General features: G+C 42.2%; 1 protein-coding gene across 7 annotated transcripts; it reads left to right on the top strand.

Annotated features, from left to right (window-relative positions):
- The first annotated feature begins 126 nt into the window (after positions 1-126).
- LOC141554248 (ATP-dependent RNA helicase DDX19B-like) lies at positions 127-27,990 on the top strand. 7 transcript variants are annotated; one of them, XM_074285967.1, is made up of 13 exons: positions 621-748; positions 14,488-14,644; positions 14,763-14,811; positions 15,283-15,333; positions 16,706-16,841; positions 19,256-19,348; positions 20,805-20,907; positions 21,485-21,599; positions 22,377-22,554; positions 24,432-24,669; positions 25,500-25,662; positions 26,286-26,477; positions 26,868-27,990. In XM_074285967.1, exons 2-13 carry the CDS (start codon positions 14,579-14,581, stop codon positions 26,927-26,929), a joined length of 1,446 nt encoding a protein of 481 aa, XP_074142068.1. In that variant the 5' UTR covers positions 621-748; positions 14,488-14,578; the 3' UTR covers positions 26,930-27,990. The 7 variants fall into 7 exon arrangements, with proteins under 7 accessions (XP_074142066.1, XP_074142069.1, XP_074142068.1 ...); XM_074285966.1 differs by lacking the exon at positions 621-748 and adding an exon at positions 1,914-1,978; XM_074285965.1 differs by lacking the exons at positions 621-748; positions 14,488-14,644 and adding an exon at positions 127-491.

The following is a 27,990-nucleotide window of genomic DNA, read 5'->3' as shown; positions in this document are numbered from 1 at the left end:
CCAGCCCCCTTCCTCCGGGACCGCCGGGAGTCACCCAGGGTCAGAGGCAAAGCCGGTCTGGCCGGGGTTTCTGGGGGGGGGGGAGGAAGGGGGGGAACTACGAGGCCGCGGAGGATGACCCACGGTGCTTCGCAGAGCCGGAGGAGCGGAAGGAACTGAACGCGGGCTTCGACCCTGGAGGCCGGCTGGCCACGCCCCTGGAGGCCCGCTGGCCACGCCCTGGGCCCCCGCAGAGCTGAGGCGGCGCGCGCCGCAGGCTCTTTAAGCGGGCGGGCGCTGCTGGGGAGGGCGCATTCGCCGCGGAACGTCCCGGAGCTCCGCAGCCTTGCGCTCGGCGGGGAGGCTCTGGGGCAGGCAGCACGCGCGCTGGAAAAAGAACCTCTTTAGGGGCTAGACCGAAGCCGGGCCGGGAGATGCCTTGGGGCTGGCTCGGCACGCCGCCGGGACCGGAGCCCGCTCATCCCCCGGGGCTCGGCCGGACCTCCGAGCAGGTGAGGATGGGGGCGTGGGAGGGAGCGAAGCCGAGCCAAAGGGGCGGGGCCGCGCAGGCGCCTTAAAGCTTCCCATCGCGGCGCGCGCTCTCCCTCCCTGCCCGCTCGCCTTCTCCTGGCCGCGGCGCCATTGCGAATGTGTCCGTGCCCCGCGCCGGTCCCCGCTGCGTCTGCCTGCCGCGCCCCACGCCCTCGAGACCATGGCCACCGACTCGTGGGCCCTGGCGGTGGACGAGCAGGAGGCGGCGGCCGAGTCGGTGAGTGACCGCGCCTGGCGCGAAGAGGCCGGGCTAGGAAGGGAGGCGACAGGCCCTGGGCAGGGTGGGCGGCTTCTGGCAGCGCGTGCAGTCCACGCCGCGCTCCGGCGCCCGGCGCGGCGGGCGTGCCTCGGCTTTCGGGCGGTTCGGGGCCCCGCCTTTGGCCGGTCCCGTTCCGGGGGGGCCGTGTGGCCCATTCAGCCCCAGTTTCCTGTCATGGGAAACGACTGGCCACGAAGAGGCCCGGGCCGCGGGGAGCGCCAGCCTGGCCAGGCTTCCCTTGCTCGGCCCTCGGGCAGCCTCCGCTGCTCTCGCTTGCATACCGCGGGGGCGCCCCCTCCGCGCCCCCGGCGTCGGCCTCTTCGCGGAGGCCCCAGGGCGCCGCCGCCTCCCTGGGCGCCGGGCCGCGGCGAGTCCTCCCCGGAGAGAAGCGCGCCTCTCCACGCCCGTTAGCGAAGATGGGAGAGGAGAGGAGAGCTGCCGCGGCCGGGGCTGCTGTGCCTTTGTCTAACCGGGGACCGCCGGCCGTGCCTGCGTGACCTCGGACCGGCCGTCCTGCTGCGGATGCACCTTCGGGGAGACCCAACGGAGCGCGGGACCGGGGCTTTGTCGCGGCTTAGAGACAAAGCGGGGCCCCTCCCGAGGGCAGTGGGAGAAATGGCATAAAGCGGCCGCCGGCGCAATGATGCGGACGGAACCCGCGCTGAAGGCAACTGGGTGGCGATGGAACGTGAGGCGCCCGAGACCTCCGGAAGAAGGGCTGCAGGGGAGGGCGGAGCGCGGCATAGCTCCGAGAGGACTGAGGGGGCCGCGACGTGGGAGGGCGGCCTGGGCAAGGACACCGCCTCTGTCCTCTGAGTCCAGGGGCGGGATGGAGATCGGGCCAGCCGCAGGTGGGGCTGCCGTGGGAGGCCCGGCCTGTTCGTGTGACGATCTTACCTGGCCGCCCCCACTCTGACTGGGGCTAAAGGCCAGAATGTTCTAGGAGGGGAAACTCTCGGGGTGATGGCCTTAAACTGAAACAGTGGTTATTGATGAGCACTCTGCGCCAATCAGGGCCCAAATTGTAACCAGGTGGGGCTTGGGCCCACCTATTGTTGGCCAGTCAACGAGAGTCAGAGGGGATCGGGATTTAAGGCTTGGTCCTAACCCGCAAACCCCAAGAGACCTGGTGAAATCACCTGCTGGCGCTCTGCCCTAAGGAATGAATGCAGCGGGGCGTATGTTCATGTAAGTCGCCGAAGTGGTTGGTTTTAGGTTTTCAGGTTCGTTTTCGGGGGGTTCTAGCAGGGAGTTGGGGGAAGGACTGACTCTGAGCACTCGCTGCAGCGGGAGATCTGCGCTCCTGAGGCGGACCGGCCGCTTCCCCCTCTCACCTCCTCAGCCAACGTCCCTCGGTTCCAGCCAGAATCGGCATCAGTGCCACTTGAAGCTCTTTCTTATCTTCACCTGTAGTCGTCTCCCCACCCCAGTCCCCCAAACACATCCTGTTTGGTGTGTTTTACTTGGTGTTTGTTTTTAATTTAATTATGTGTTTGCGTCTCCCGGAGGTACAGACTTTCATTTTTGTCGTTTTTGTCTTTGTATCTCCTAGGGTGGCACGGTTCTGGGCACCTAGGGGGGAGCCTGAGAAAAGCTTGATTAGAAACGAATGGGGATATGAAAAAGCCCTGCAAAAGTCACTTTTCCCCCTCCAAAACTTATATAAATTCGTAGCTGACCGTCAGCTGTAAGAAAGTAACTTAATGCAGTACCTACAGCTGGGGATTTGGGAGTTGCCCGTCTAATGATGCTGCAGGAGGTAATTTGCAAAATTGATTCCCTCCCTTAAGACTCCTTTTTGAATCTTTTATTCAAGCTGTGAAGTGAATCTTTAGCTTTTGTGTCTTGTGTGGTCCTGTAATAATATCCAAGCTCCACGTGGTCTGTAGAGCTGTTTCTTCAGTTGAAAGAAGTTTTGTCAGATTTATCTACTTGAGACTTGCCTTTCCAGTGCGGACTATTTCTGGTGCTTAAAAGGTAATGAGGTTGTTTGTGTAAACATTGAAGAAGGCATCGTTCTCTAAACCGGGATGTTTGGTGTTTGTGCTATGAGCACCTGACTTTTTATAGTGGCCCTTTTCGTGGCCCAGAAGGATTATCAGAAATAGTCATGATACCTAACTGCCTTCTGAATCAGTATCGTGATACAGTTTTGACCAGTTAGTTTTCTGATAGCAAGGTTTAACATAATGGTTTATAGTTCAGTTGCAGGGCTAACTATCTGAAAGTTGGGCAGGCTAGTTTTTCAAACTAGTAGCAACAATGTTGCTGACTTTTGTATCTTAGACATTTGAGTCATTGTTTCCACCCCGAGGCAGTTTTATTGAGAAGTCTGAAAGCGAATGTTGACATCTTCTACATGTTTTTCTGCTTTGTTGAAAGACAGATGCATGATTCTACACAAAATGTGGGGACTCTGTCCTTGATAAATATTTAAGGCAACTAGAAATGGGCCCAGAATTTTGTTCTAGAATGAGTGCCTGGGAGTTTAAAGAAGTTATTGACCCTCCCCCTCCCTCTCCTCTCCCCTTAATGATGCCCAACATTCATTCTTTTTGTTTATTTTGAGAAGCTAGTTTTTTTTTTTTCCCTGAAGCAATTGAGGTTAAGTGACTTGCCCAGGGTCACACTGCCAGGAAGTGTTAAGTGTCTCAGGTCATATCAGAACTCCGGTCCTCCTGACTTCAGGGCTGGTGCTCTATCTCCTTCACCACCCAGCTGCCCCAGAACCTAGATTTCTAACAGATTCTAGGTGTGCTAAACCACTAAACATTTCTGAATTGATGAACTGAAAAAGACCCCATGATTATTTCATTTCCTCATTCTTTGAATGATTGGGGGTATGGGGATTAGTAGTTCATAAATTTGTGAATGAACTAATGCCTGCTTTAGTTTTAGACTACATTCTCGAAATATTTACAGGCTTAAAAAAGATCTGTGCCCTGGGATATTTTTACTTCCTTGTTTATTGTTTAGTAAGATGTATTTGATATCCAAGAAACCAGTTCTGTTCTAGTTCATAATTGGTCTTAGATATGTCATTGATATTGGTAAAGAAAGGAAGTTAAAGAAAGCTGTTCAATTTTTCCATTTTGTTATTGTTTTAGTGAGCACATGGTTTAAATGAATGAGCCATTATTCTTCCTTTTCTGATTGTGCTTTCTATTATCAAGTCCTCCTTAATTAAATGCATGTTGTCCCGTTCCTCCCCCCCTTTTTTCCACTCCTCTTTTCTTCTTCCCTTCTCCTTCCCATTTTACTATCAGCACAGAAACTTTTAAGTTGCTCTTTTCAGCATGGGCCAATTGACTCTTTTGGCTGTCTGATCTTCTACCCCTCCTAAGGAGCTCATCATGCTGGCATCACACACATTAGCCCTATTTGGGAGCTTAATTGATCCATCAGCCTGTTTTTCATGTAGACACGGAATCTGCTAAATTGCCTTAATTCTGCTTATTTTGATAATGTGGGATTTAGAGAGAGACCTTGAGGTTAAAATAATTAATTCAACCCTCTCATTTTGTAGATGAGGAAGCTGAGAGTTAGGGAGGTTAGAGAGCTTTGCCCAAAGCCACACAAGTAATTAGTGTTTAAATCTTTCCTTGGACAACAAATCCATTGCCTTTTCCATTACTACAGGGTGGCAGTGCTTAATGACTGTGAATGATGCATACATCAAACTTAAAAAAAAAAAAAATGTACAAGGCCAGAGAATTCAACTTGCTCAAACACCATTTGCCCACATAGTTTCATTCTAAATAGAACCTCTGGAAACTACTTTGTATATACTTTGTGTTTACTTATTTGTTTTGCTGTTTTCTTCCCATGGAATGTAAACTGTTTGAAGACAGGAACTTTTTTTCTTATGTTTTCTTTGTATCCCTAGGGCTTTAGCACAGTACCTGGGAAATAAATGCTTAATAATTGTTAAATCAGTTACTCAAACAATTATTAAGGATCTACTATGTACTAAGCACACAAAAAGAAGGAAGAGATAGCATCTGCTGACAAGGAGCTTAATCTAATGGGAGAGACAACAAATAATACAGATATATACAAATTATGTACAGGGAAATGAGGAAATCGGTAACAGAGGGAAGCCCTGGCATTAATATGGCTGGGAAAGGTTTTCTGTAAAAGACTGGTTTTAGCTGGAGCTTGAAGGAAGCCAGGGAAGTGCAGTGGGGGAGACTTGGCCAGGAGGCCAGCACCACTATACGGAAGAACACAGAGGCAGGAGGGGGGACTGAGAGAGAAAAGGGGCCTCTGGAGTTTGCTGAGGTGACATGGGCAGACCTGCACTTTAGGAAAACACTTTGGCTGACAGGAGGAGCAGTTGCTGGGATGGACCAGGGCCTGTGCTGGGGCTGGCAGTGTCTGGAAAGAAGATACATTTGGGGAGGGTCACCTGGATGGAATTGGCCTCTTAAATTTGGATGGCCAGAGCCAAACAGAGCAGTCTAGAGTCTGGAAAGTGGGTCTTAATTTCAAAGTGAGGGAACTGGCTTGGAAGCAAGGACACAAAGACCAGACCACCATTCTTACTGTGGGGGCTGGAGACAGTGTAGCGACATCTCAAAATACTTACGCCAATAGCTGTGCAGTGAGCTTGCGGCCTTGGTGTCTCAATGTGACAAGTTTGAGTCTTATCATGGATTTGTGACCAGAATGTGGGTATTTGTCAGTTTGTCTGGTGCTGATCAAAGCAATATAATAATTATATGGTTTTGCTAAAGGTCGAGGTCAACCAGAGCCTGAGCACAAAGAATTGTGGTTATACCAAGCTTAGGCTTACAGCAGTGTTTCTTATTCTTTTTTTTTTTTTTTTTTTTTTTTTATAGCTTTTTATTTTTTAAAATACATGCAACACATACCCCATGTTCAAAATTTTTCCCTTCTATCTCCTTCCCCCTCCAGAAAACAAGCAATCTAGTGTAGGTTAAATATGTACAATGCTTCTAAACATGTTTACACATTTGTCATGCTGCACAAGAAAAATGAGATCAAAAGATGTTGGGGGATGTGGAGGGGAAAAAAAACACAAGCAAACAAGTGAAAATGGTATGTTGTGATTCACACTCAATTCCAGTAAAACCTCTCTGAATGCTCTTCCCCCTTACGAGTCTGTTGTAATTGTCCTGAATCACCTCATTGTTGAAAAGAGCCCCATCCATCAGAATTGATCATCACAATCTTGCTGTTGCTGTGTACAATGTTCTTGTTTCTACTCACTTCATTCAGCATCAGTTCATGTAAGTCTTTCCAGGCCTCTCTAAACTGTCTGTTGATTGTTTCTTATGGAAGAATAATATTCCATAACATTCATATACCATAACTACCATCAGTTCATTGCCCAACTGATGGGCATCCACTCAGTTTCCAAGTCCTTGCCATTATAACAAGACCTGCTACAAATATTTTTGTACATGTGGGTCCTTTTCCTTTTTTTAATGATCTCTTTGGGATTTAGGCCCAGTAGAGACACTGCTGGATCAAAGGGAATGCACAGTTTACTCGCCCTTTGGGCTTAGTTTCAAATTGCTCTCCAGAATGGTTTGTCTCTTACTATCTTGACAGAAGATGCCATAAAGGTGAACTGATGGGCTTTGGCAACAGGTTGGAAATGGAGAAGGTAGGAGTGAGGCAGAAGCTATCAAAGAGCCCTGGATGGCTCCTGGGGTGTGAGCTTGAGGGATGGAAGGATGGGATTGTCCTCTAGTGATCTAGAATGGAGGAGTAGCAGAGGCTTCCAGGGAAAGAATGAATTTTTGCACAGAACCATGATAAGGCATCTCCTTATACATTCAGTTTGAAGTGTCTGAAAAAGGGGGTAGGACATTTGATATTAAAGTCTGCAAAGAGACTGAGATAGGTCAGGCAGATTTGAGAATCCCCAGGTAGATAGCCATTAAAGCTGTGGAAACTGATGTGATCACCAAAGATGGTAGTCTAGAGAGAGAAGAGAAGGCCCTGACAGAGCTCTGTCTATCTGACTGAGAGGGTGAGTGTTGTGGTTTGGACAAGGATCCAGCAAGGGAACCTGAAAAGTGACAGTTTGGCAGGAGGCAGAGAACTAAAAGAGGGGTATCCTAATGACAAGATCTCAGGTTACAGAGAGGACAATGAGGACTTGAGAGCAAGCCATGGGATTTGGCAATTAGATCATTGGTCACTTTGGAGAGAACAGTACGGATGGAATGGTTATATCAGAAGCCACATTGTGAGGGATTAAAGGAGCCTAGTGAAGGGAGAGAGTAAAGTCTTAGTGTAGAGGACCTTTTAAAAGAGTTTAGTCACAAACAGCAGAAGAGCTACAGGAAGATAGTTAGAAAAATCAAGGGAGGCTTTTTTTCAGGATAGAGTAGAGTGGGGCATGGTTCTAGCTGGTAGGAAATGAGCCAATAGAGAAGGATTGAAAATAAGTGATAGAGTGGGGATGACAGGAGACAGGATGGAATGGGGCCACTTGAACAAATAGTGCCATTAACCTTGGTAAGTAGAGCCACCAACTTTATGTAAGACGGGGATGAAGGAAGAGAGTGACAGAAACTACCTGAGGGAGAAAAGCTTGGGTAAGGGGGTAGAAGAGAGAGCTCATGGCAAGAGGCTTCAGTTTTTTGTATAAAATGAGACAAAGTTCTCAAAGAGTCTGGGGAAGACAGCAATGAGAAATTTGAGGAAGTATGTAAAGATTTGGAAGAGCTAGAAGAATTGCCTGGTCACTTTGAGGGCCCTATTGAAGTTGTGTAACATAAACTTGTAGTGAGCCCAATCAGAGGAGTAACATGATTTTCTCTTGAGTGCCAAGTTCAAATCTGGACTCAAAACACTTATTTAATCAGGTGATCCTGGGTAAGTCACTTCTCTCTTTGCTTCAGTTTCCTCATCTGTCATGACCTTGAAGGGAATGGCAAGCCACTTCAAGATTTTCTGTCAAGAAAACCTCAAATGGGGTCAGGAAGAGTCAGATACAACTGAAAAACAAAAAATAATTATGTACTTTGCTTTTTCTTTGCGATTATATTGTGAAATAGTCAGGAAAGTTACTATCACATGAGCAAAGAGAAGGGAGGAGGTGAGGAAGATGTTCTGGTTGTAGAAATAAGAGTTTGCACCTGACTGGATGTGTAGTATGAGAGAGTGAGGAGTCAAATATGATACCAAAACCTCAGATGTGTATGTCAGTGATGAGAAGGATGGGGTAAAGTCTTCCATTAGCACCTTTTTAAGTTGTTGATGCTGCTGCTTCAGATGCCTGGAAATAGGGAAGCTACCATTGTTGTGGCAGTAGAGGGTAATGAGGGGGGGGAGGTATAGTAGGAGATAAGGGCCTCAACTTCTCACCCTGGGGCTAGTGACTTCCCTGAGGGACATTGCTTTCATCTTGTACCCCAGTGACTTGTCTGATTCTTGGTGGACTCTGCTTTCCAGTCTTTGTTCCTTTTCATACAGTTGACATTTTAACCATTACTAGGAATTATTCCCTGAATTCAATACTATTTGCCTTTGGAAGACAAAGAGCCAAGCATTTATTAAAATCTAGCAAACGTCAGGCACTGGTCTAAGCCTTTGGATAAAAATACAAGAAGCAAGACGATCTCTTCCTATCGCCCACTTTTTTTCCAACAGTTCTTTGTCTGGAGATAGATGACTTTTTTTTCTTCCCCCCCATCTAGAGTCCCATGGCATTATCTTGGATCATTTTATTGCTCTCAGAGCTAACCAGGTCTTTCACAGTTGGTCATCTTTACAATATTGCTGTTATTGTGTACAATAATCTGGTTCTGCTCACTTCACTCATTTCTTATACGTCTTAACAGATTTTTCTGAAAGCATTCTGCTTATCATTTCTTATAGCACTGTAGTATGCCCTGACAATCATCTGCCACAACTTGTTCTGCCTCAATTTCCAATTTTTTTCCATCACAAAATAGGATGCTATAATATAATTTTTTGGACAAATAGGTCCTTTTCCTCTCTCTTGGATTTCTTTGGGATATAGACCTATTTTGGATCAAAAAGCATACACAGTTTTGTTAGCCCTTTGAGCATTCTAAGGGAGAAAGATAACCAAATCAAGGGGAGCTAGAAAAGGGGCTGAGAACAATTCTGTCACTGCAGAAGTGACTGGAAGTGGTGTTAAGTCCTGATTCTGGTCAAGATAAAGCAAAAAGTTTCCTGTTCTGAGCTAGGGGAACAGGACATACAAGGTGTTTCCTGTAGGACAAGGGGATAAGGATGATGGGTGGAGTGGTGGCAACATGCATGCTAAGGAGAAGCCTGGGAAGGATGGAAGAGACTCTGGGTAAGAGATGGGAAAGCAAGCTTGTTAAATGGGGCCCTGGATCAGGTGAGGGGGGAATGTTTTTGCTCTTGTTTTCCCTTCCTTGCCAGGGATGTCTTCTCATCCCTGCCCCTCAGAATCCGGCTTTTTCTTCAAAGCACAGTGTGACTTGGTTCTTTTCTGAAGCTTTCATTTGGCTACTCCTTGTGATTGTTAATGCTTTCCTCAATCTACAAGTTGTGTCCTTCAGTAGAATGAAGTTCCTTAAGGTCAAGGATTGTATTTGGGGCCTAATCCCAAATCAACTCAATGGGCGTTCATTCAATCCCCTACTGTGTGCTACACGTTGGGCTTGCAGATAAAGTAAAAAAAAAAAAAAAATCAGAGTGCCTGCTCTCTAGGCATGCACAGAGAGGAGGAAACATGGCAACAATATGGCAAGTTATGGTAAGAGCTAGAATTGCAGACTCTGGGAAAGGTTTGTGATAGAAGCTATAGAGTCCAGGAGCCAGTTATGGGAAACAGCTGGTTAAAAAAGCCTCCCAATTGGGAGGTTCATTTTCTGGTGGGAGGAATAGCAAGGAGGCCAAGTGAGGAAGGACTCTGAATGCCCCACAGAAAACTTTGTGTTTGGTCCAGGAGCCGATGAGCCAGTCCCTAGAGGGACAACATGGTTGGATGGTTGCTATAAGAAAATGACTTTTGCTGGCTGGAGGATAGATTGGAGTGGGGAAAAACTTGAGGCAGCCAGATCTCTGAATAGTCTATGGTAGTTTTCTAAGTGTAAGGCTATGAGAGCCTGCCATGGGAGGTGGGGAGTGGCATTATGAGAGTCAGAGGAAAGAAAGGGGAGGTATATTTGAGAAGTGGTGTGAAAATAAGGGGAGGGTAGACATTTCAGCGGGTCAAACACAGTCGAACCTCAGTGAAAATAGAATTTACAGGACTTGGCCATAGATTTGGATTTGGGGAGAAGAGCCTGAGGAGTTGAGCCTCATGCCTAAATTGCAAGCCCTGGATGACTGGGAAGATGCTAGTGCCCTTGATTGCAGTAGGAAATTTAGGGAGGTTGAGTTTGGGAAGCAGTTTGAATTTAAGCTCCATGGGGAGAGAGACTAGGGCTAGATCAGTTGGGTCTGTCTTAGAGGCCTTATGTTAGGTAGAGATAGTGTGGGACCAGTGGAGGAAACACAGGCTTAGAATCTCTTCAGTTTTAGGTTGGGAATAGGCTCCAGGCTAGCTAAATGACTGAAGGCAAGTTGGAATTGAAGAAATAAACATTTATTAAGTTTTTTATGGCCCCAGAACATGAGGTTACTTCCCAGCTCTGTCATCTGCTCCCCATGTGACCTTGGGGGCTTGATAGATCTCAGAGCTATGGGAGTTGGGGGGAGGGGGGAAATGACCAGGATAATGTCAGAGGGCCCTTTTCTAAGTCACTTATAACCTCTCTGGATTCCTGATCTGCAAAGTGAGGACAATACTGTTAGAGGCTCTTTTATATAGCAAGCATCATATACATGTGAATTTTTGTTACACCCATTAGAGCCTCCCTTTGTGGAACCAGCAGTTGTAAATGTCCTGTTGTCTCTCAATTGTAATCCTTCTCTGAGAGAAGGTTTCTTTTCTTTAAATCCTTTTCTCTGTGAGCAGGTTTCTTGGGAGACTTCTGGAGCCTCCAGCCAGAGTGAAGGTAGAATCTCAAATCCTCTTTTTCCTGAATCCTGGCTCTGAATCTTCTCCAGCTTCAAGTTCTCTCAGGAAGTCTTGTCCTTCCCCAATCCAGACTCTTCTTTTCAGATTGCCTTCCAAACTCAATGTCCCGGGAGGCAGCCTTGGTGGCTCCTTATATCCTCCCAGAGAATGGGCTTGTGGGTACTCCCAGGGACTTATGGGAACTCCTTACTGACCAATGAGCAAGCTCCTTTTCTGAAGTCTAAAGGTGTAAACTCCTTTTAAAGGTTTGAACTAAAGGTGTGAACTCTGAGCTTGAGAGTTGTTTAGACAACCCGAGTTAGCACCTAGTAATCTAACATCTCCCCCTTTCTTTTGATTTAGAACATAGGGTGGTCATGACCTTGAAACAAATCCATCAATATGGAGGTATTACACATAATTACATAAACACATAGTAACATAACACATGCTAGAAGTGATGTAACAAATGACATGATCAAATAATCATAAATTGAGAATTTATACATGTCCATAAGTCCATTGTTAGTTCATGTGTCAGAAATCCAATAATTCCTGCAAGTTTTAAAGTCCTATAATAGACTCATCTTGTGTTAGGAAATCTTTAACAGTCTCCTTATCAGCCATGCTCTTTCAGTGTAAGATGTTTCTTAGATCTTCTCCTTTATTTTGAGGTTTTTCTCTTTTTCTGTCTCTCTCCAGGTGCTTGTTGCCACCCATCTGTTTCCTTCTGTCTGTTAAAATACAAGCAAACCCTCTCTTTCAGGAAGTTAACCTATCTAATTTCCTCTTATTTTCCACTTTCTAAATGCTTTACAGAGCCAATGATGCAACAATCAGAACTGTAGTAACTGATGTTCCTCCAAAGATACAATTTGTGCAGAAATGTCTAAACAGATGATCCATGGTGCTGAAATAATGCACATACTGTCCAGGGGTCCAGAGGTGAAGTTGATGGGTTTACCAAGTGTTACAAAGCTTCTCTGCATATCATGCAGCATATTCATGCTTTCTATTTGTCTTTGCCAGTCTAACTGATGACACAGACATGGTTTAAGTCCTTGCAGTATTCATTGTAGTCCAGGGCATAACAAATGAAAAATTTTCTCATAATCATCAAAGTTGTCAATATCTTTAATGTCATCATCATAATGGATGTCACTCTGTGTTATGGTCCTTGTCATCTTGGCCATAACCATCATCAGCCTCTTTGGGGTTATCAGCATCACTATCACCATCAACATAATTAGCATTATATTCATTACTATCTTTATCATCCTGATCCTTGAACTTACAATTGCCCCAGATATCAAAAGCATCCTCATGATGCTTGTCATCATTGTCAGAGATGACTTCATCACTGATGTCACAACCATTATCTTTACTCTTGTCTTCATCTTTATCACCTTCAGCAGTCTGAGATGCAGGTGGGATTGTGAAAAAGATAAAGGAGTCTCCCAATTCTTCTAATTGTCCTTGAACAATTTGGGCTGGGAAAGGAAACTAAATAAATTTTTCATTAGAACTATATTCATATGTACTGCTATTGGTATAACTTGAAAATAGTATGACCAGATCTTGGGTCAGAAGGAATTATGAAAGTGCTGCTCCTCTGTATGTACTTTGGCTTCTTGATTTACTCTCTCTTCTGTTCTTTCTCTCCCATTTCCAAAAATTCACCAGGTGTTAGCTTCAGCATGGCTTTCATCTTTCAGGTTGAGAGTAATGATGGAGGTAACCACTAGGTGTTCCTTCCCTTTTCCCCTCCCCCCCAGGAACTGGACTTGAATGTTTTGGTAGGTAGGATCTCAATCAGAAACACACACCTGGAACCTAAACTCTGAACAGAGAATTCTTTAGACAACCTGAGTTAGCACCTAGTAATCTAACAGTGAAGACTGACAGACCTAAGATTTTATGCAAACAGAAATTATTTGTGTGCTTCACAGGTCACCCTAGTGAGCTTCAGTTTATTCATCTACAAGATGGAAGTTAAAATATCTGCCCCCACATGCCTGCTAAGGTTCTTGGAAGGGAAACACATTGCAAATCATAAAGTACTAAATAAATTCAAGCTGTTGCTGTCACAATCAATTCGCCAAAAACTGTTATTTAAGCACCCTAACATTTACCAGGCTCTGTGTGTGCTAAGAAGTAGGAATACAAAAAGAGGTAGAAGGCAGTTCCTACCTTCAGGGACTTCAGGGGCCAAAATAAATAGGAAACAGCAGAGGGGAAGAACTAGAATTAAGATGGACTGGAGAAGGATTCCAGGAAAAGATGAGATTTTAGTTGTCTTGAGGAAAGTTGAGAAGCCAGGAGGGGAGGAGGCATGAGGGACAGCCAGAAAAAATGACTGGAGCCAAGAATAATCACCACTTGATCTTGATAACCCCAAATCATGAATCAAGAGTGTTTTCTGGCCTAAAGACCCCTTCCATGAATAAGAGCTCACAGTGACCAGGAATGAAGAGTAGTAACTGTAAGATGTTAATCACGATTTTAAACAGTACTGAAACCAAGCCTGAGCCCAGTAAACCCATAAGCCCTAGTTTATTTGCCCACTGATGGATGCTCCTTTCAGTTTTTCATATCATTTTGAGATTCATTGGAGAAAATCTAAATAGGTCTGAGATGTTTAGATGACATTTTCCCACTATGCAAAGTCATTGGTAGTATTGTGTTTCTGAAGGTTTTTGGAGGTGGTTTGTGATTAATGTCCTAGGGTAGGAGATCGGTTCAGAATATGGAAAAATGCTGGAACTGTCTTCCCAGAAATCAGCCAGAGTCAGGATCACCAAAAGTCTTTATTCTTGGTCTCTTGAGGTCACCATCAGGGGATTAGATCTAGTATTCTCCACCCCACCTTCCTCTCTCTACCGCCACGAGAGAATGCCTCAATTTCCTCCTACTCTTCCCCCCCCACACACACATGTCACTTCCCCCTCTTTGTCCCACCAATCAAGTCAGCACAGAACAGCTGGGGAGGGTCAACCTTCAAACAAGTTAATTGAGAACAGTCCAATTGGCAATTAGTCTCACGTGCTCCATTATCCAAGTGCATTTGCTCAGTTCTAGCCCTTTACAGAAAAACTCACAAAGGTGTTCTCATAGCCAAAAGAAGCCCTTTATTTCATGAAAGTTACTCTCACTAATCAAAGGGGATCTCTGAGGGGATGAGAGGGAAAAGGCACTACTTAAGTCAGAGGCAGAGGGGAAGCAAACTGCTCTCAGGGGGAGACTGGGCTCACATGGGTGCTCTAGTCCTGCTCTAAGTTCCTCAACCACAAGGTCCTTGAAACTAAGAAATGCTCATTATTTGTGTACAAAGTTAAGATAAGCAGTTCGGAGCTCTGAATGACAAACCAGACATCTTGAAGGATAGCTTGGTGTGGAATAAAGATAGCGGGCTCAACTCCCTTTCTTTTACATATACTCTCTAAGATTATGCCACAGCACTTCCAGTAGCTACATTACTAAGGCCTGGAGGTTTCCTGAAAAGTATTGGGGTTTCTACTACATCATTCCCAAAGGCTGTACCACATCAGTTTGTAATTTGTGTTTTCACTGCTGGTATGGCAAATGACAGAGGTGTAGCTTATCCTGTGTACCTTTGAGTCTGAGATGCCTGGAGCATCCACAGGTTTGTGCCTTGGCCTTGGTCACATGGCAGCATGTGTCAGAATAAGGACTTGAACCCAGTTTTCCTGATGTTCAGATCAACTTCTATGCACTTAAAACTGCCGCCTCACCCAAGAGTGTGTGACTGACGAACAGAATCAACCAGGTTCATCAGTCATGAAGCAAACATGGAAACGGGTACTCTGAACACAAGAGAAAAATCTGGCCTTCGACCCCAATATCTAGATTCAAAGGTACTGTAAAAAGTAAGAGATTATTCCTGTCTCTGGCCTCTCTGGTGAGGCTTTTAGGGTTGGAAGTCTCTGTTTGGATAATTTGCCCTGAAACTTTTGCTTTTTATTTTCCACTTAGTTGAGCAACTTGCATCTCAAGGAAGAGAAAATCAAGCCAGATGCCAACGGTGAGTAGTTAGTAACCATCAGCCAATGTAAAAATTGATGTTTTTCCTTGGAGATTTATGCTTTGAATTTGAATCAGATCAAAAAGGGGAAAAAAATGGGAAAGAAAACAAAATGGAAACAACAACAAAGAGTGAAAATGTTAAATTATGATCCATACTCAGTTCCCACAGTCCTCTCTCTGGGTGTAGATAGCTCTCTTCATCACAAGATCATTGGAATTAGCCTTAATCATCTTTGAGCAAATTTTGCTCCATGTGCCAATGCCTTATCTTTACAATCACATAAAACTCATGTTAGCTCTTCTTTTCATTTGTTATGAATGTGGCCATTTGGTGTGGCCAAAATAGCCAGAGTATAGCTAGTAAAGGTATAATACCATTAGATAACTCTGAAACTAAATCTGTTATTGTATTTAAATGACCAAATATGTTAGGTGCTCTTAAATAACATCTGTTTTCTTTCTGATACAGATATTGTCAAAGCTGATGAGAATGCAGGGAAGACCGATGAAGAAGAAAAAGGTAATTTTGCCATTTTTATAGCCAGGAGAAGTTAGATTGTGGTAATTAAGTTTTTTCCCCCTCCTCCCCTCCAATAGTATTTTATTTTTTCGAATACACAAAGATAGTTTTCAACATTCCTTGGGAAGGAAGAGGGTACAAGGCAATTGGGGTTTAAGTGACTTGCCTAAGGTCACACAGCTAGGAAGTGTTAAGTGTCTGAGGCCAAATTTAAGCTAGTCTTCCTGACTCCAGTGCCTATGCTCTTATCTTCTGTGCTGTTCCCATAGCTCACAGCTGCCCCCAACATTTACTTATAAAAGTAAGTGTTCCAAATGTTTTCTCTCCATTCCTTACCTCTTTTTCCAATAGAGCTAGTCATCCTTTTAAACATTTTCACATTTGTCATGTTGTGCAAGAAAAATCAGACCAAAAGGAGGGGAAAAATCATGAGAGAAAAAGGAAACAAAGGTGAAAATATTATGCTTTGATCCACATTCAGTCTCTGTAATTCTCTCTGTTGCAGATGGTATTTTGAATCTCAGGTCTGTTGGAACTCTCTTGGATCAATTCATTGGGAATTAAGTTCTTAATAAATCATATTGGCTGTGCTTCAAAGCTGCCTTTTTAAAAATAAGAACTTAGAATTTTTTTATTCAGAACAGACTGAGTGCTTACTCTTGGGCCAGGTGGATGGTACAGAAGATAGAGGGCTGGGCTTAGAATCAGAAAGTCTAATCTTTGTGAGTTCAAATTTAGCCTCAGACACTTCCTAGATGTGTCTGACTTTGGGCAAATCACTTCACCTAGTCTGCCCCAGTTTCCTCATCTGTCAAATAAGCTGGAGAAGAGAAGAGGAACCACTTCAGTGTCTTTGCCAAGAAAACCCCGAATAGGGTCATAAAAAGTGAGACATGACTTGAAATGATTGAGCAAAGACCCTGTGGAGAAGAAGTGAGTGGAATATATTTGCTCTCAGCTTGTTCCACAGGACTGGCAGCACAAAATCCTAAGTTCCTGAAGTCATCTAGAGATGAAATCCATCTGTCTAGCAGGCTTCCAAGTAATGGTCAGTCAGCTAATGCGTGCATTGTCATGATGCTAGGTGAAAATTGCAAGATGTCAGTTTTGCCCATTAAATAGTTTGCTTTTTTTTTTTTTTTTTTTTTTTTTTTTTTTTGGCGCACCTTTGTGCAAAACTTGATCCTTTTCATAGTTTGGTGAATAGGTTGGATGCCAAAGTAAGAAATGGAAACCGTGACTCTGAAGTCTTAAGGACAGATGCTGGGCCAGGCTGGGGGGGGGGGAGCTGCCTACCCCCCCTCACTGGATGGTGAGGGAGTGAGTTGCTGGGTGGGCAGTTTGATTGTAGCCGTTATCCTCCCACTTGTAGAAGACAGAGCTGCTCAGTCTTTGCTAAACAAGCTGATTAGAAGCAACCTTGTGGACAACACCAATCAAGTGGAGGTTCTGCAGAGGGATCCGAATTCTCCCCTCTATTCAGTGAAGTCTTTCGAAGAACTTCGGCTGTAAGTATCACTTGTTTTGTTTCCGTCCTCACCCCCAGGAAGAATTTATGCATTTGAGAAGTCAGAATGGGATTTGGACAGAAAAGAGCTAATTGGGGAGATGAGCCTGCCTCAGTCCCAGGCTTGATGTGAGGGACTCCTTGTATAAAGCTTTCAGTGCTCTAGGAATGGATAAAGAAGTTACCGCATCCAAATGTGTTTTTTATTGTTAGACATTGCAATGACATCCTGGAATTCACGTGCTTCAGCCTAAAAGACTACTTTTTTTTTTTCCTTTTTTTTTCTTTTTTTTTCTTTCTGAGGCTAGGGTTAAGTGACTTGCCCAGGGTCACACAGCTAGGAAGTGTTAAGTGTCTGAGACCAGATTTGAACTCAAGTCCTCCTGAATTCAAGGCTGGTGCTCTTATCTACTGGGCCACCTAGCTGCCCCTCTTTATTCCTTTTAACAGACTTGAAAACTATCCTACTTGTTTAAATAAGTGGCTACACAAGTCAGTACTCATGGATCAAGCTTTTATTTGGATTTCTGTTTACTTGGTATAGTTTCAAACTGGAGAAGGATTATTCCACCTTTTTTATCACTTTTTTTTAAAGAATGAATGTACATAATGACAAAAAATTGGTCTCCTTAAAAGACAGATTCTCTTGTCTTTGGTTATAGTCTATAGCCAGTAGATACAGAATTAAAATTTGATTCAAAAATACATTTTAAGTTATATTTGAAATATTGAGTTTATTATATCAAAGAAAAGTGACTAATCATGGGCCGAATCTTCATTCTGTAATTCCTTAGTGTATCCTTGGCAACAGATTCAGAAAATAGTTACTAACCACCTAGCAAGACTAGCTAAAAGAGCAGTCTCATGTGGTATTGTAAATTTGGCTACCCACGTTTATTTTTTCCTCTTCCTTTTCCTTGACATTTTGCAAGTAACAACTACCTGCTTGTGAAATCAAAGATCAAAACAACATTTTTGTTATTGTGAAAGAAAATCATGCTTTGCATTTTAGCCTGATTGTATATTAATATACAGGCATTTTTGCTTTGAGAAAAAGGATTCATTACTACTGCTAATCAGAATACTCTATCCCAAGCAACTATGAATATACATTTTAAAGTAATTAGGAAACAAAAGATGAAATTTTACAGAGTATAAACTATAAGCATATAGTTTATTCAAAATTTTGCTAGCGCATAAAAATTTTTTTTTATGGATCTAATTTTGATAACTGGTTAAGGTTTTAAGATTTGTTATTCTAGTATATTTAGGAGTTGAAAATTTTTTTTTAATGTCACATATTTTTGAACCATATAACTTAATTAAATTGACTTTAATATCTGAAGATTAGAAAAATATAATGTAAATTTTTTTTTTTTAAAGCATAAAATATAGCTTTCTCTCCATAAATTTGAGTCAGGTACTGAAGAAAATGACTTTTAGGCTATTGGAGCTTAGGAAGAGATTTCTGACTACCTTTTCTTTCCCCCGTCCAATCCTATGCTGTAGTTTAAAGTGGACAGAAGGCTTGTGATATCAAGGAGTGGCTACTAGAGCCCCAGGAATCTGCCTTTACTGTTCATTTTGATCAAAGGTGAACAAAGCTATTCTTTTCTTAAATAAATTAAAGATATTTCTAATCTTAATTTGGTTATCATTGACAAGAATAAATCTTTCAGAGAATTAAGATCCTCCCTCATATTATCTGCTCTCTAAGACTTATGTCTTCTCAGCTGACAACTAGCTTCAAACTAGGTCATTATCATTATATTTCTTAATTTTTTACAACCCAATTATGGTCTTAGTGTTATATGGTTCCTCATTCTGACCTACATCTGATTGTGTCTGTAAGAATAATCAAAAGTATAATAGTATTTTAAAACCTAAATAATATTTTTACGATGAAAAATCACTTCACTTTAAATATTTGTTCTTTTTAAAAATTTCCTGCAATTATATAATTGATTTTATATATATATTATATATAATATACATATATTATATATAATATACATATATTATATATAATATATATAATATATATTATTATATATATAATACATATATATTATATAATTGATAATTATAAAAATTGATATCATCATTCCTGTGACTTTCAAAAAAAAAACAAAACAAAACAAAACAAAAAAAAAAACTTCAACATCCAGGCTTGGCCTGATTTGTGGGTGGAAATTTATTTGTTGTTTTTAAAAAGTTATTTTGGACTTTCTAAGTTTGAAAAAAGGTGTTGAAGTTGAAGGTGCTTGTGTTACAGGTCAATGTCCCAGAGAAATCTTTGGCTATAGTACTAGGAACCACTCCTTGCTGGATGGAAGTAGAACAAGAAGATGTTTGATTATCACTTAAGTGATTATGATTTGGGTTAATGGCTCATTTTCATTATATTTCTTCCAGGAAACCACAGCTTCTGCAAGGTGTCTATGCTATGGGCTTTAACCGGCCATCTAAGATACAAGAGAATGCACTACCCATGATGCTGGCTGAACCGTATGTATCTGGATAGTTTATTCCTTTTATGATGTAGTTTTAATTCTTTTCCAATTACAGGCTATTTTCAGTGCTGTGGTTTAGCTTAAATCATTTTTAAGACTATAGTATCATTATGAATATTCCTCCAATAATATCTGAGACTTTAAGATGTCTTTGCCATGAAGTATTTTTAATAATTTTATTAACCTGAATTTTTTAACTTCTACTTTAATAGATTTCTTCATTTCATTAATAGTTTTGATTAAAGAGGACTAGCTAGAGCATGATATAGGAATCTTTGATCTGTGTTAGAGATGCAAATATTGATCTAAAAAGCTGAGAAGGAGGCATCTCTCCATGTTGTCTCCTAGAAAGGTTAAAAATGTAAAAAACTGCAATGACAGTCCAAAACATTGTTGAAGAAAGCTTTCTTAAATTTATAATAATGGCCAGCAGTAATTTACCAAGCAAAACCCAGCATGGAAGGTGACCAAATACCCAAGCTCTGACATTGTTAAATCATGGAAGAAAATTGGTGTCCAGAAGGAGTCTGGAAACTCTTGAGCCTGGGGCTGCCTTGGGCCATAGAAATATGGGAGAAATAGTACTGTAATATAAGCAGAGGCAAAAAGCACAGGCCAGATGATCTGATTAGCAGAAATCGGAGTACTTGAGATGAAACAGAAATTTTTTTTTTAATATATATAGCTTTTTTATTTGCAAGATATATGCATGGGTAATTTTTCAGCATTGACCCTTGCAAAACCTTCTCTTCCAACTTTTCCCCTCTACCCCCTCCCCAGGATGGCAGGTAGATCAATACATGAAACAGAAACATTTGAAACGATTCTTGGAAGAAAAGTCAAAACTCCCACTTCTGTTAAGATGTATTTGAAATTATCCAGTCTTCTCAAATATAAACCCTATATTGGCTATCACTAGATATTTCAGAAGTGCGCAGAGTTAACAAAAGAAAAGAGGTAGAAAATGAATATCGGTATGAAGAATAGACAAGCTTGATAATTAGTGAACTACACTAATAAAGTGACAGAATTGATTTTAAAATAGAATTTCATCAATATGCTATTTACAAGAAACACGTTTAATCCAGAAATATTTGAGCCTGTTTAAAAGGAGTGTTAAAAATTTAAAGTATGTCAATTTTAAAGCCAAAGTTAGGACTTCAGACAGACTTGAAAAGGAGGCATAGAGCCAAGGTATTTTTGTCTAGTTTATTTGTTTTAGCTTTGTTAACTATTAAGAGTATGCCAGATTTTATTTCTCATTTTCTCTGTTTGATTATTTGTCTAAGTTTATAAGGAAAAAAAACAAGAAAAGAAAAAGTAGTTTTGCTACAGAGTTGGTGTTTGAATTATCTTCACATCAATCCTTGAACTTAGGCTGTTAGACATTTTAAAAAACAAAATTGATTTTCAAAATTGATTTTTGAGATTGCTACTCTGTATTGATGCAGCCCCCAGAATCTCATTGCCCAGTCTCAGTCTGGTACTGGTAAAACAGCTGCCTTTGTCCTGGCTATGCTCAGCCAAGTGGAACCATTGAACAAATATCCCCAGGTGAGGATATGGTGGGTGAGGGTTCCCTGATTGGTGCACCATTGGAGAACAGATGACATTTAGTGTATGAAACGCTATTGAGTCTTTGGAGGGAGGGGGAAGCTTTTTACCTGAATCTCAAGCCCTTCAAGTAGACTTGAGCAATTCTTTGCCCCTGAGCTTTTGATATGTTAGAAAAACCATAATTATAGCTCTTATACCTATTGCTATGTCTGCCTCTAAAAAGAGATATCAAAACAGCAGTGAAAAGCCACTTTAGGAATGTTGCTCAAGTCAGGGCGCCTGTGTAGAAGTGCCATAACACTGAGGTTGCCTGCTTACTATGATACAGTCAAAAGGCTGTTGTGAGTGGTATTGTAGTTAAAAGATGAGGTGGAGGATTTGTTCCTTGCCCTTCATTGCACTTGTTGGATCCCAACAGAAAAGTAAAAACTCCTTTGTCCCTATATGCCTTAGTTCCTGAAAACAAATGTTTTCAGTGCTGCTGCTTTGTAGGACATTGTAGGAGGCTTCTTTATTAAATGGCTATGCTGAAATATCCAGAAAGACATCATGTCTTGTACTCTGTGCTTTTCAGTGTTTGTGCCTCTCACCCACATATGAGCTCGCACTTCAGACGGGAAAGGTGATTGAACAGATGGGCAAATTTTATCCGGAACTTAAGCTGGCTTATGCTGTTCGAGGCAACAAATGTGAGTCACTTTTAAAGACTAGTAGAGGATAGTGGTGGTGGTAGTGGGGGATTGAAGGACAATTGCACATAGATGGTGGTGAAATTTGGAGAATCTATAAGACCTACAGGTATCAGTCTTGAAGAGATGCTATCAGTTTGAAGCAATTTAGACTTTGGGTGAAAGGAATCAAATACTAGGAAATCCTCTGGAAGGGAACATTCCCTGGAACATCCAAATTGTCAGTAACTTGAGGCAATGCTTTCTTGCTTTCTCAGTGGAGTAGGAATTGATGTAATTAAAGCCAGACCAAGAGTCTTGCTAGATTTTGATTTCTTTTGGGCAAGTATATTAGAAGGTTCTGTGGGTAGAGATTGTCATCTAAAAAATATTGTTTGAAAAAAGTTGGGAATCTTGACCTGAAATGATACTTAGTTCAATCCCTCTCCTTAGTTTTAGCAGCTGCAGGAAGAACTCATTGTTTTGTGGCCCAATGAGCCATAGTCACACTACAGATGTGAACTTTACATAGAATCTGGGTGGAACTAGGCAGAAAATAGTATTGAGGAAGGTAGAAACTTGAGCTAGTTCCAGAAGGTTGACTAAGGTTGGTCTGAGTAGGTAGGACAAGGAAGTATTTTGGGTCAAAGAAATGACAATGAGAGGATCATAGGCATGAGGAAAGAAACATCATGATCACATACAGTGGGCAAGTGCGGAAAATGATTTTAAATGATTTTTAAATCATTTTTGATGACCAAAAGCAATCTCATGGAGAACATATTTTTGTTTTAACAGTGGAAAGAGGCCAGAAGATCAGTGAGCAGATTGTGATTGGTACTCCCGGCACTGTCCTGGATTGGTGCTCCAAGCTGAAATTCATCGATCCCAAGAAGATCAAGGTGTTTGTTCTCGATGAAGCTGACGTAATGATAGCCACCCAAGGCCATCAGGATCAGAGTATACGAATCCAAAGGTATGGGGGCCTTGTTGGGGTAGGGGTAGGGATAGGGACAGGGAATCTTCTTAGAGGAAATTGGCTCTATTCCAAAGCTGCCTTCTTTCCACAAAGACCTAGAAGCTGAAGAATTTGCTGAATCAAATTTCTTAATGAGAAGAGGCCAGAGTAGTTCCCTGCTTGGCTTTAAGATAGGAATGCAATTTGCAAGCTATAGTTATGTTATCTGGGGGGGGGGGGGGGGAGGAGTGACAGAATGCTTTAAAACTCTTGATACTTGGTCTTTGTCATGATAGCTTTAGGATTGCCACCAGAATACTTAAATTATAAATACAGGGATTTGTTTATTTGTCAGGCCCACTTAAATATCATCATTTCATCAGTTTGATTATTTGTTCCCTTCCTAGCAACTTAGTCCCCTGTAGCTGACAGCACAAGGTTGCCTATTTTGTCAGTCCTCCTCTGGAGCATGTACCATAGCAGGAGGAACAGAACCCTTCTCAGGTTGATCAAGGGGAGACCAAAGGGTTCTGCTGGCAACAGCTTGACTATACTTTGAAGAAAGGGGGTGGGGAGCTTTGCGATTTGAAATCAGTTGACTATCATCTTGTGTTTAACAGAGTAAGAGTAGTTCTGACTTGATCACTAGTCAGGTAGGTGATCTTCAAGGGGGGGAGGGGAATGCTCTGGGATCATTTCTTCATTGATAATGGGAAAAGCTCTTTCCAACTCTTAGCTGATAGAGGATATGTTTGCTGGAGAGATGCATACGCACAACAGGTGGTGATCTTTAGCCTGCAGGGAGCTGTCCATGGTGACGCTTTCCATGGAGGGCAAAAATAAGTCATGTATCACACTTGAATTTTTTCCCTACAATTTTATTGGTGCTGTTTTCCCACTGTTATTATTTCTGAAATCATAACAGTGGGTATCTATCTCTGTTTCATGCCCTAGTTTGCTGATGCTGCTCAGGCAGAGCTCTGAGACCAACATAAGGCAATGTAGATAATTTCCATTTGATGGCTTTTATTGCACATTTCATTTTTATTCTTGTGGGCATCATAGATACATACTGTTCTTCTGGTTTTGCTTTCTTCATTCTCCATAAGTTACCACAAGTATATTCATACATTTCTTTGAATTCTTGGCATATCATCTTGCATGCAGTAATATTCCATTAAGTTCATAGAAAAAAAAGTATTCAGCCATCCTTTCATAGATATCCAGCTTTGTTTGCAGTTTTTTTTTTTTTTTTTTTTAATATGACCTTTTTGGAAAATATGCCCAGCGATGTTGGATCAAAGGATATGAACAACATCATGACTTTTATCATATAATTACATGTTGTTTTCTAAAATGATTGGAACAGTTCTTCACTTCACCAACAATATATTTGTGTCTGTTATCCCAAAACCTTCTACCACTGAACATTTCCATCTTTCATTAGTTTATCAGTTTGTTAGGTGTAAGATATGTTAATTTATTTGAAAGTAGAGACTGAATTATTATTATTGCACATTTATAAAGGAAACCCAGATAGAAAAAAAGTGACTTGTCCAAGTCCTAGTTAATTATTTAATTATTGGTTAAATTTAGGAGTAAGATTCATATTCTTTCCTGGCTTCCAAGTTGTGTTTTCTGTGTCTGAGACTTGAATATTGCTCACAAATTTTCCTTTTGACCTGCTTCTAAAAAACTTAACATCTAGAGGGTTTTCTCTTACTCTGGCTTGTTGCATGCTTTTTAATACAGGCTAGAAATGAAGTGTGTGTGTTGATAGAAGGTAGGGAGTGGATATGTCTTCAATCCCTAGAACTGTTCATTAATATGTGAAAGTACATTGTGTAACTTTCCAGTTCAAAATTCTGATTTGTGTATTTGGCCTTTCTTTTTAGGATGCTCCCTAAGGATTGTCAGATGCTGCTTTTCTCTGCCACCTTTGAGGAGTCTGTGTGGAAATTTGCACGAAAAGTTGTTCCAGACCCAAATATCATCAAACTGAAACGAGAGGAAGAGACATTGGACACCATTAAACAGTATTATGTGATGTGCAATAACCGGGATGAGAAATTCCAGGCGCTTTGTAATCTCTATGGGGCCATCACCATTGCACAAGCCATGATCTTCTGTCATGTGAGTAGCACTCAGCAGGGCGAGGCTGTAACACCAAATTGGAAAAAAAGTATGTCCTCTCCCTTTCAGATAAATTCATTTTAGTTACTAAGTGTTGGCTGATGATAGGAAGAAAGAAAAGTTATAGGAGATATTGGTCTTCTCCCAGCAATATCATTGATTTGGAAAAGGGGTGATGTATTTTGGATAAATGCCGAAAAATGGAACTTGACAGGTTTTCATCATTAAAAATACTTTAGACTAATATCACATAAAAAGCATTTTTTAAAAAATTTTATTTATAATTTTTATATGCATGAGTAATTTTTTTTTTTTTTTTTTGTAACATTATCCCTTGTATTCATTTTTCCAAATTATCCCCTCCCTCCCTCTACTCCCTCCCCTAGATGACAGGCAATCCCATACATTTTACATGTTACAATATAACCTAGATACAATATATGTGTGTAAATGCCATTTTCTTGTTGCACATTAAGTATTAGATTCTGAAGGTATAAGTAACCTGGGTAGATAGATAGTAGTAAAAGCATCTTCTTTTGAAGTTCTTATCTCATTGATGTGGTTATCCCATTCATCATTGTAGCAGAAGCCAACCCTACCTTCTCAGGCTACGTGGTTCTTGGTTAGATTTCCTATTAGTCCACAAAAGAAGATCCACTTTGTACTGAAGGCCTTTTCTAGCTTTTTCATTATATTCTTGGGGAAAGGGTCTTAAATGCCCCAGTGAAAACATTTTTGAAAAATCTTGAGTTCAGAAACTTCACTCATAACTTATTGATTGAAACCACTTTCTATTATCTTCATTTAAAAAAAAATTCTTTTCACTTCAGACCCGCAAAACAGCTGGTTGGCTGGCAGCTGAACTGTCCAAAGAAGGCCACCAGGTGGCCCTCCTGAGTGGTGAAATGATGGTGGAACAGAGAGCTGCAGTGATTGAGCGTTTCCGAGAGGGCAAGGAAAAAGTGTTGGTGACCACCAACGTGTGTGCTCGAGGTGAGAAGAAGCTGCCCAGCAAGGAGGCCTGGGGACCTAGGAAAGACTAGGGGGGGGCTTGTTTGGGTTTTCGCAGAGCCCCAGTCAGCAGCTCCCTGTGCCTTTGCAGAAGTGGTCTGCTGGAGATGGATTGCCCCTCCATGTGTGAGCCACGTGGTCCTCCCCCTCTGGGTGACCAACATGACTCCTGAGCCTTCAGATGGTCTGCCTCCTGGTGGTTTGTCTGCAGTCAGCAGCTAGATGATCCTCTAGGAATTTTCTGTTCTTGGACATTGTGGAGCTCTCCTGATGTTAAGCTGTAGGAGGAGAGAATTTCTTCAGCCCTGCCATCCAGGGTTCTGCCTCCTATTTGCTGCTTTTTGTTTAAATAGCTTCAGCTTGTGGGCCAATGTGACAAATGACTAGCATCAGGCAGGTTGATCTGGAACTCCCTGGGAAAAAGCTTTGACTCCCTCCAAGGAGAGAATCATCTTGAGTGAATCTGATCCATTCAGCGTATACTGTTTTATGGCCCTTGGGCCTTTGCCTTGTTTTGTGGGTACCAGCTGCTAGCACTGAGTTTGCCAGATGAGACTGTGGCTGTCAGCACTTTTTGTCAGCTTTGCCATCTTCCTGCCCTGCAGGTATCGATGTTGAACAAGTGTCTGTGGTTATCAACTTTGACCTGCCAGTGGACAAGGATGGGAATCCAGACAACGAGACATACCTTCATCGGATTGGGCGCACGGGGCGCTTTGGCAAGCGGGGCCTGGCCGTGAACATGGTGGACAGCAAGCACAGCATGAACATTCTCAACAGAATCCAAGAGCATTTCAGTGAGTGTCTCAGAGCGTTTGCCCTCTGGGGCAGTGAAGTGGGGACGGCCAGGGCTCCTGGCAGAGTCTGGGATCTCTCCTCTGTCATCTCCCCCCTTGTTGTTAGAGAACCAGGGAAGGGGGAGGGAAAAAAGGAGTCCACTGTTGTGTTGGAGGGCCAAAACCCTCACACAAGAGTGTCCAGGGTGGCAGGTGGTGCTCGATGCTGCGCTCGGTTACATTAAGGTTTCCTGAGTCAAATGAGGAAGGGGAGCCCTCTTTGTCAGTAGTTGGATATTCCTTTGAGGTAAAGCAGAAGTTTGAGGGTTGTGCTCATGTTGCAGCAGTAGCTGAAATAGAGACTGTCCAGGTGCTCCTGTTTTGATTGTGTCTGGCTGAATTCCTTTGCAGATAAGAAGATTGACAGATTGGACACGGATGATTTGGATGAGATTGAGAAAATTGCCAACTGAAAAGCATTGGTTCGAGTTGACCTACGCCCTCTGAATGTGCATCATCAGCTCCATTTGGACTTTTGTTTTTCAAATTGCCGCAACTCTCGGCCAGTCACCAAAAAAAAAGACTAAGGCGGGAATACATAGAAATTACCTACCTCATTTCAAATTATGTTTGGATTTAACAACAACAAAAAAATAATTGTGCAAATAATGGGGGGAGGTAGAAAAATGTTTACATAAGCTTTTATGATTAGGTATAAATGGACAGAAATTAACTTTTGAACAAATCTATTTGCAACACAAGCAAAAGAAGAAACCAATGTGTTCCCATCTTAGGACTCTTCTTAGTGAACTATTATATCTGGATCATTTGGCTTCCATGTCCACTGTGGTTCTGGTCTCTTACTTGGAATGAGTCAAGAATATCCCAGGGTGCCAACTTGTCTGCAGCAAAATGTGTAAAGGGACAGAGCCGAGGTGAAGACACAGCTTAGATGGGCCTGTTGGACAGCTTCAAAGCCAAAAAGGATTGGGAAGAGATCCCATGCTGGGATGGAGCAGCTCTTTCCTTCCTGCCATCCACAGCAGGAAAAAATTGTTTGGTGATGAAAACAATACACGAGATATGTAAAGGAACTAAACCTAGGGTGGGGTTTGACTTCTGATGTTCCCAGTATCAATTCAATAACTTTATCATTATGGAATCATAGTGACTCTACTCCAGTGCCAGGTTAGTTTCACAGCAAGGTCCCCAAAATATTGAGGATCTATGGGAAATGTGACATGGAACTGGTGAAAGATGATCTTAGGACTGGGGTTCTCCACTGGAAGCATTGAAGGCAGCAGGTCTCTGCCTCTGTGACTTGAGGAGACCCTAGAAAAGGGACATAGCAGCAGGAGGTCATCTTCACCATAGAAGTTTTGAGTGCTACATGCCTTCATTGTCCTGGCAGTGTGGCCGTATTCTTTCAGTGAAAATCGTGTAAGCTTTGGGACATCATTTCAGGTCCCTGGTAATTGTACTGAAGAAAGGTTTCTACCATCTGTAGCAATAAAAATGGCTGGACCATCATGTA

The sequence above is a fragment of the Sminthopsis crassicaudata genome, chromosome 2, assembly GCF_048593235.1.
Source record: "Sminthopsis crassicaudata isolate SCR6 chromosome 2, ASM4859323v1, whole genome shotgun sequence".
In the NCBI taxonomy this organism is placed as follows: domain Eukaryota; kingdom Metazoa; phylum Chordata; class Mammalia; order Dasyuromorphia; family Dasyuridae; genus Sminthopsis; species Sminthopsis crassicaudata.
Note: the sequence above shows the minus strand (reverse complement) of the source record. Positions and strands in the feature narration are given on the sequence as shown.

Excerpts from the sequence above, each read along its gene's own strand:
- LOC141554248 (XM_074285965.1), top strand. The coding sequence starts at position 414 with ATGCCTTGGGGCTGGCTCGGCACGCCGCCGGGACCGGAGCCCGCTCAT. Across the intron at positions 492-14,762 it reads TCGGCCGGACCTCCGAGCAG|TTGAGCAACTTGCATCTCAA; the intron begins GTGAGGATGGGG and ends TTTTCCACTTAG. Across the intron at positions 20,908-21,484 it reads CATTGAACAAATATCCCCAG|TGTTTGTGCCTCTCACCCAC; the intron begins GTGAGGATATGG and ends TGTGCTTTTCAG.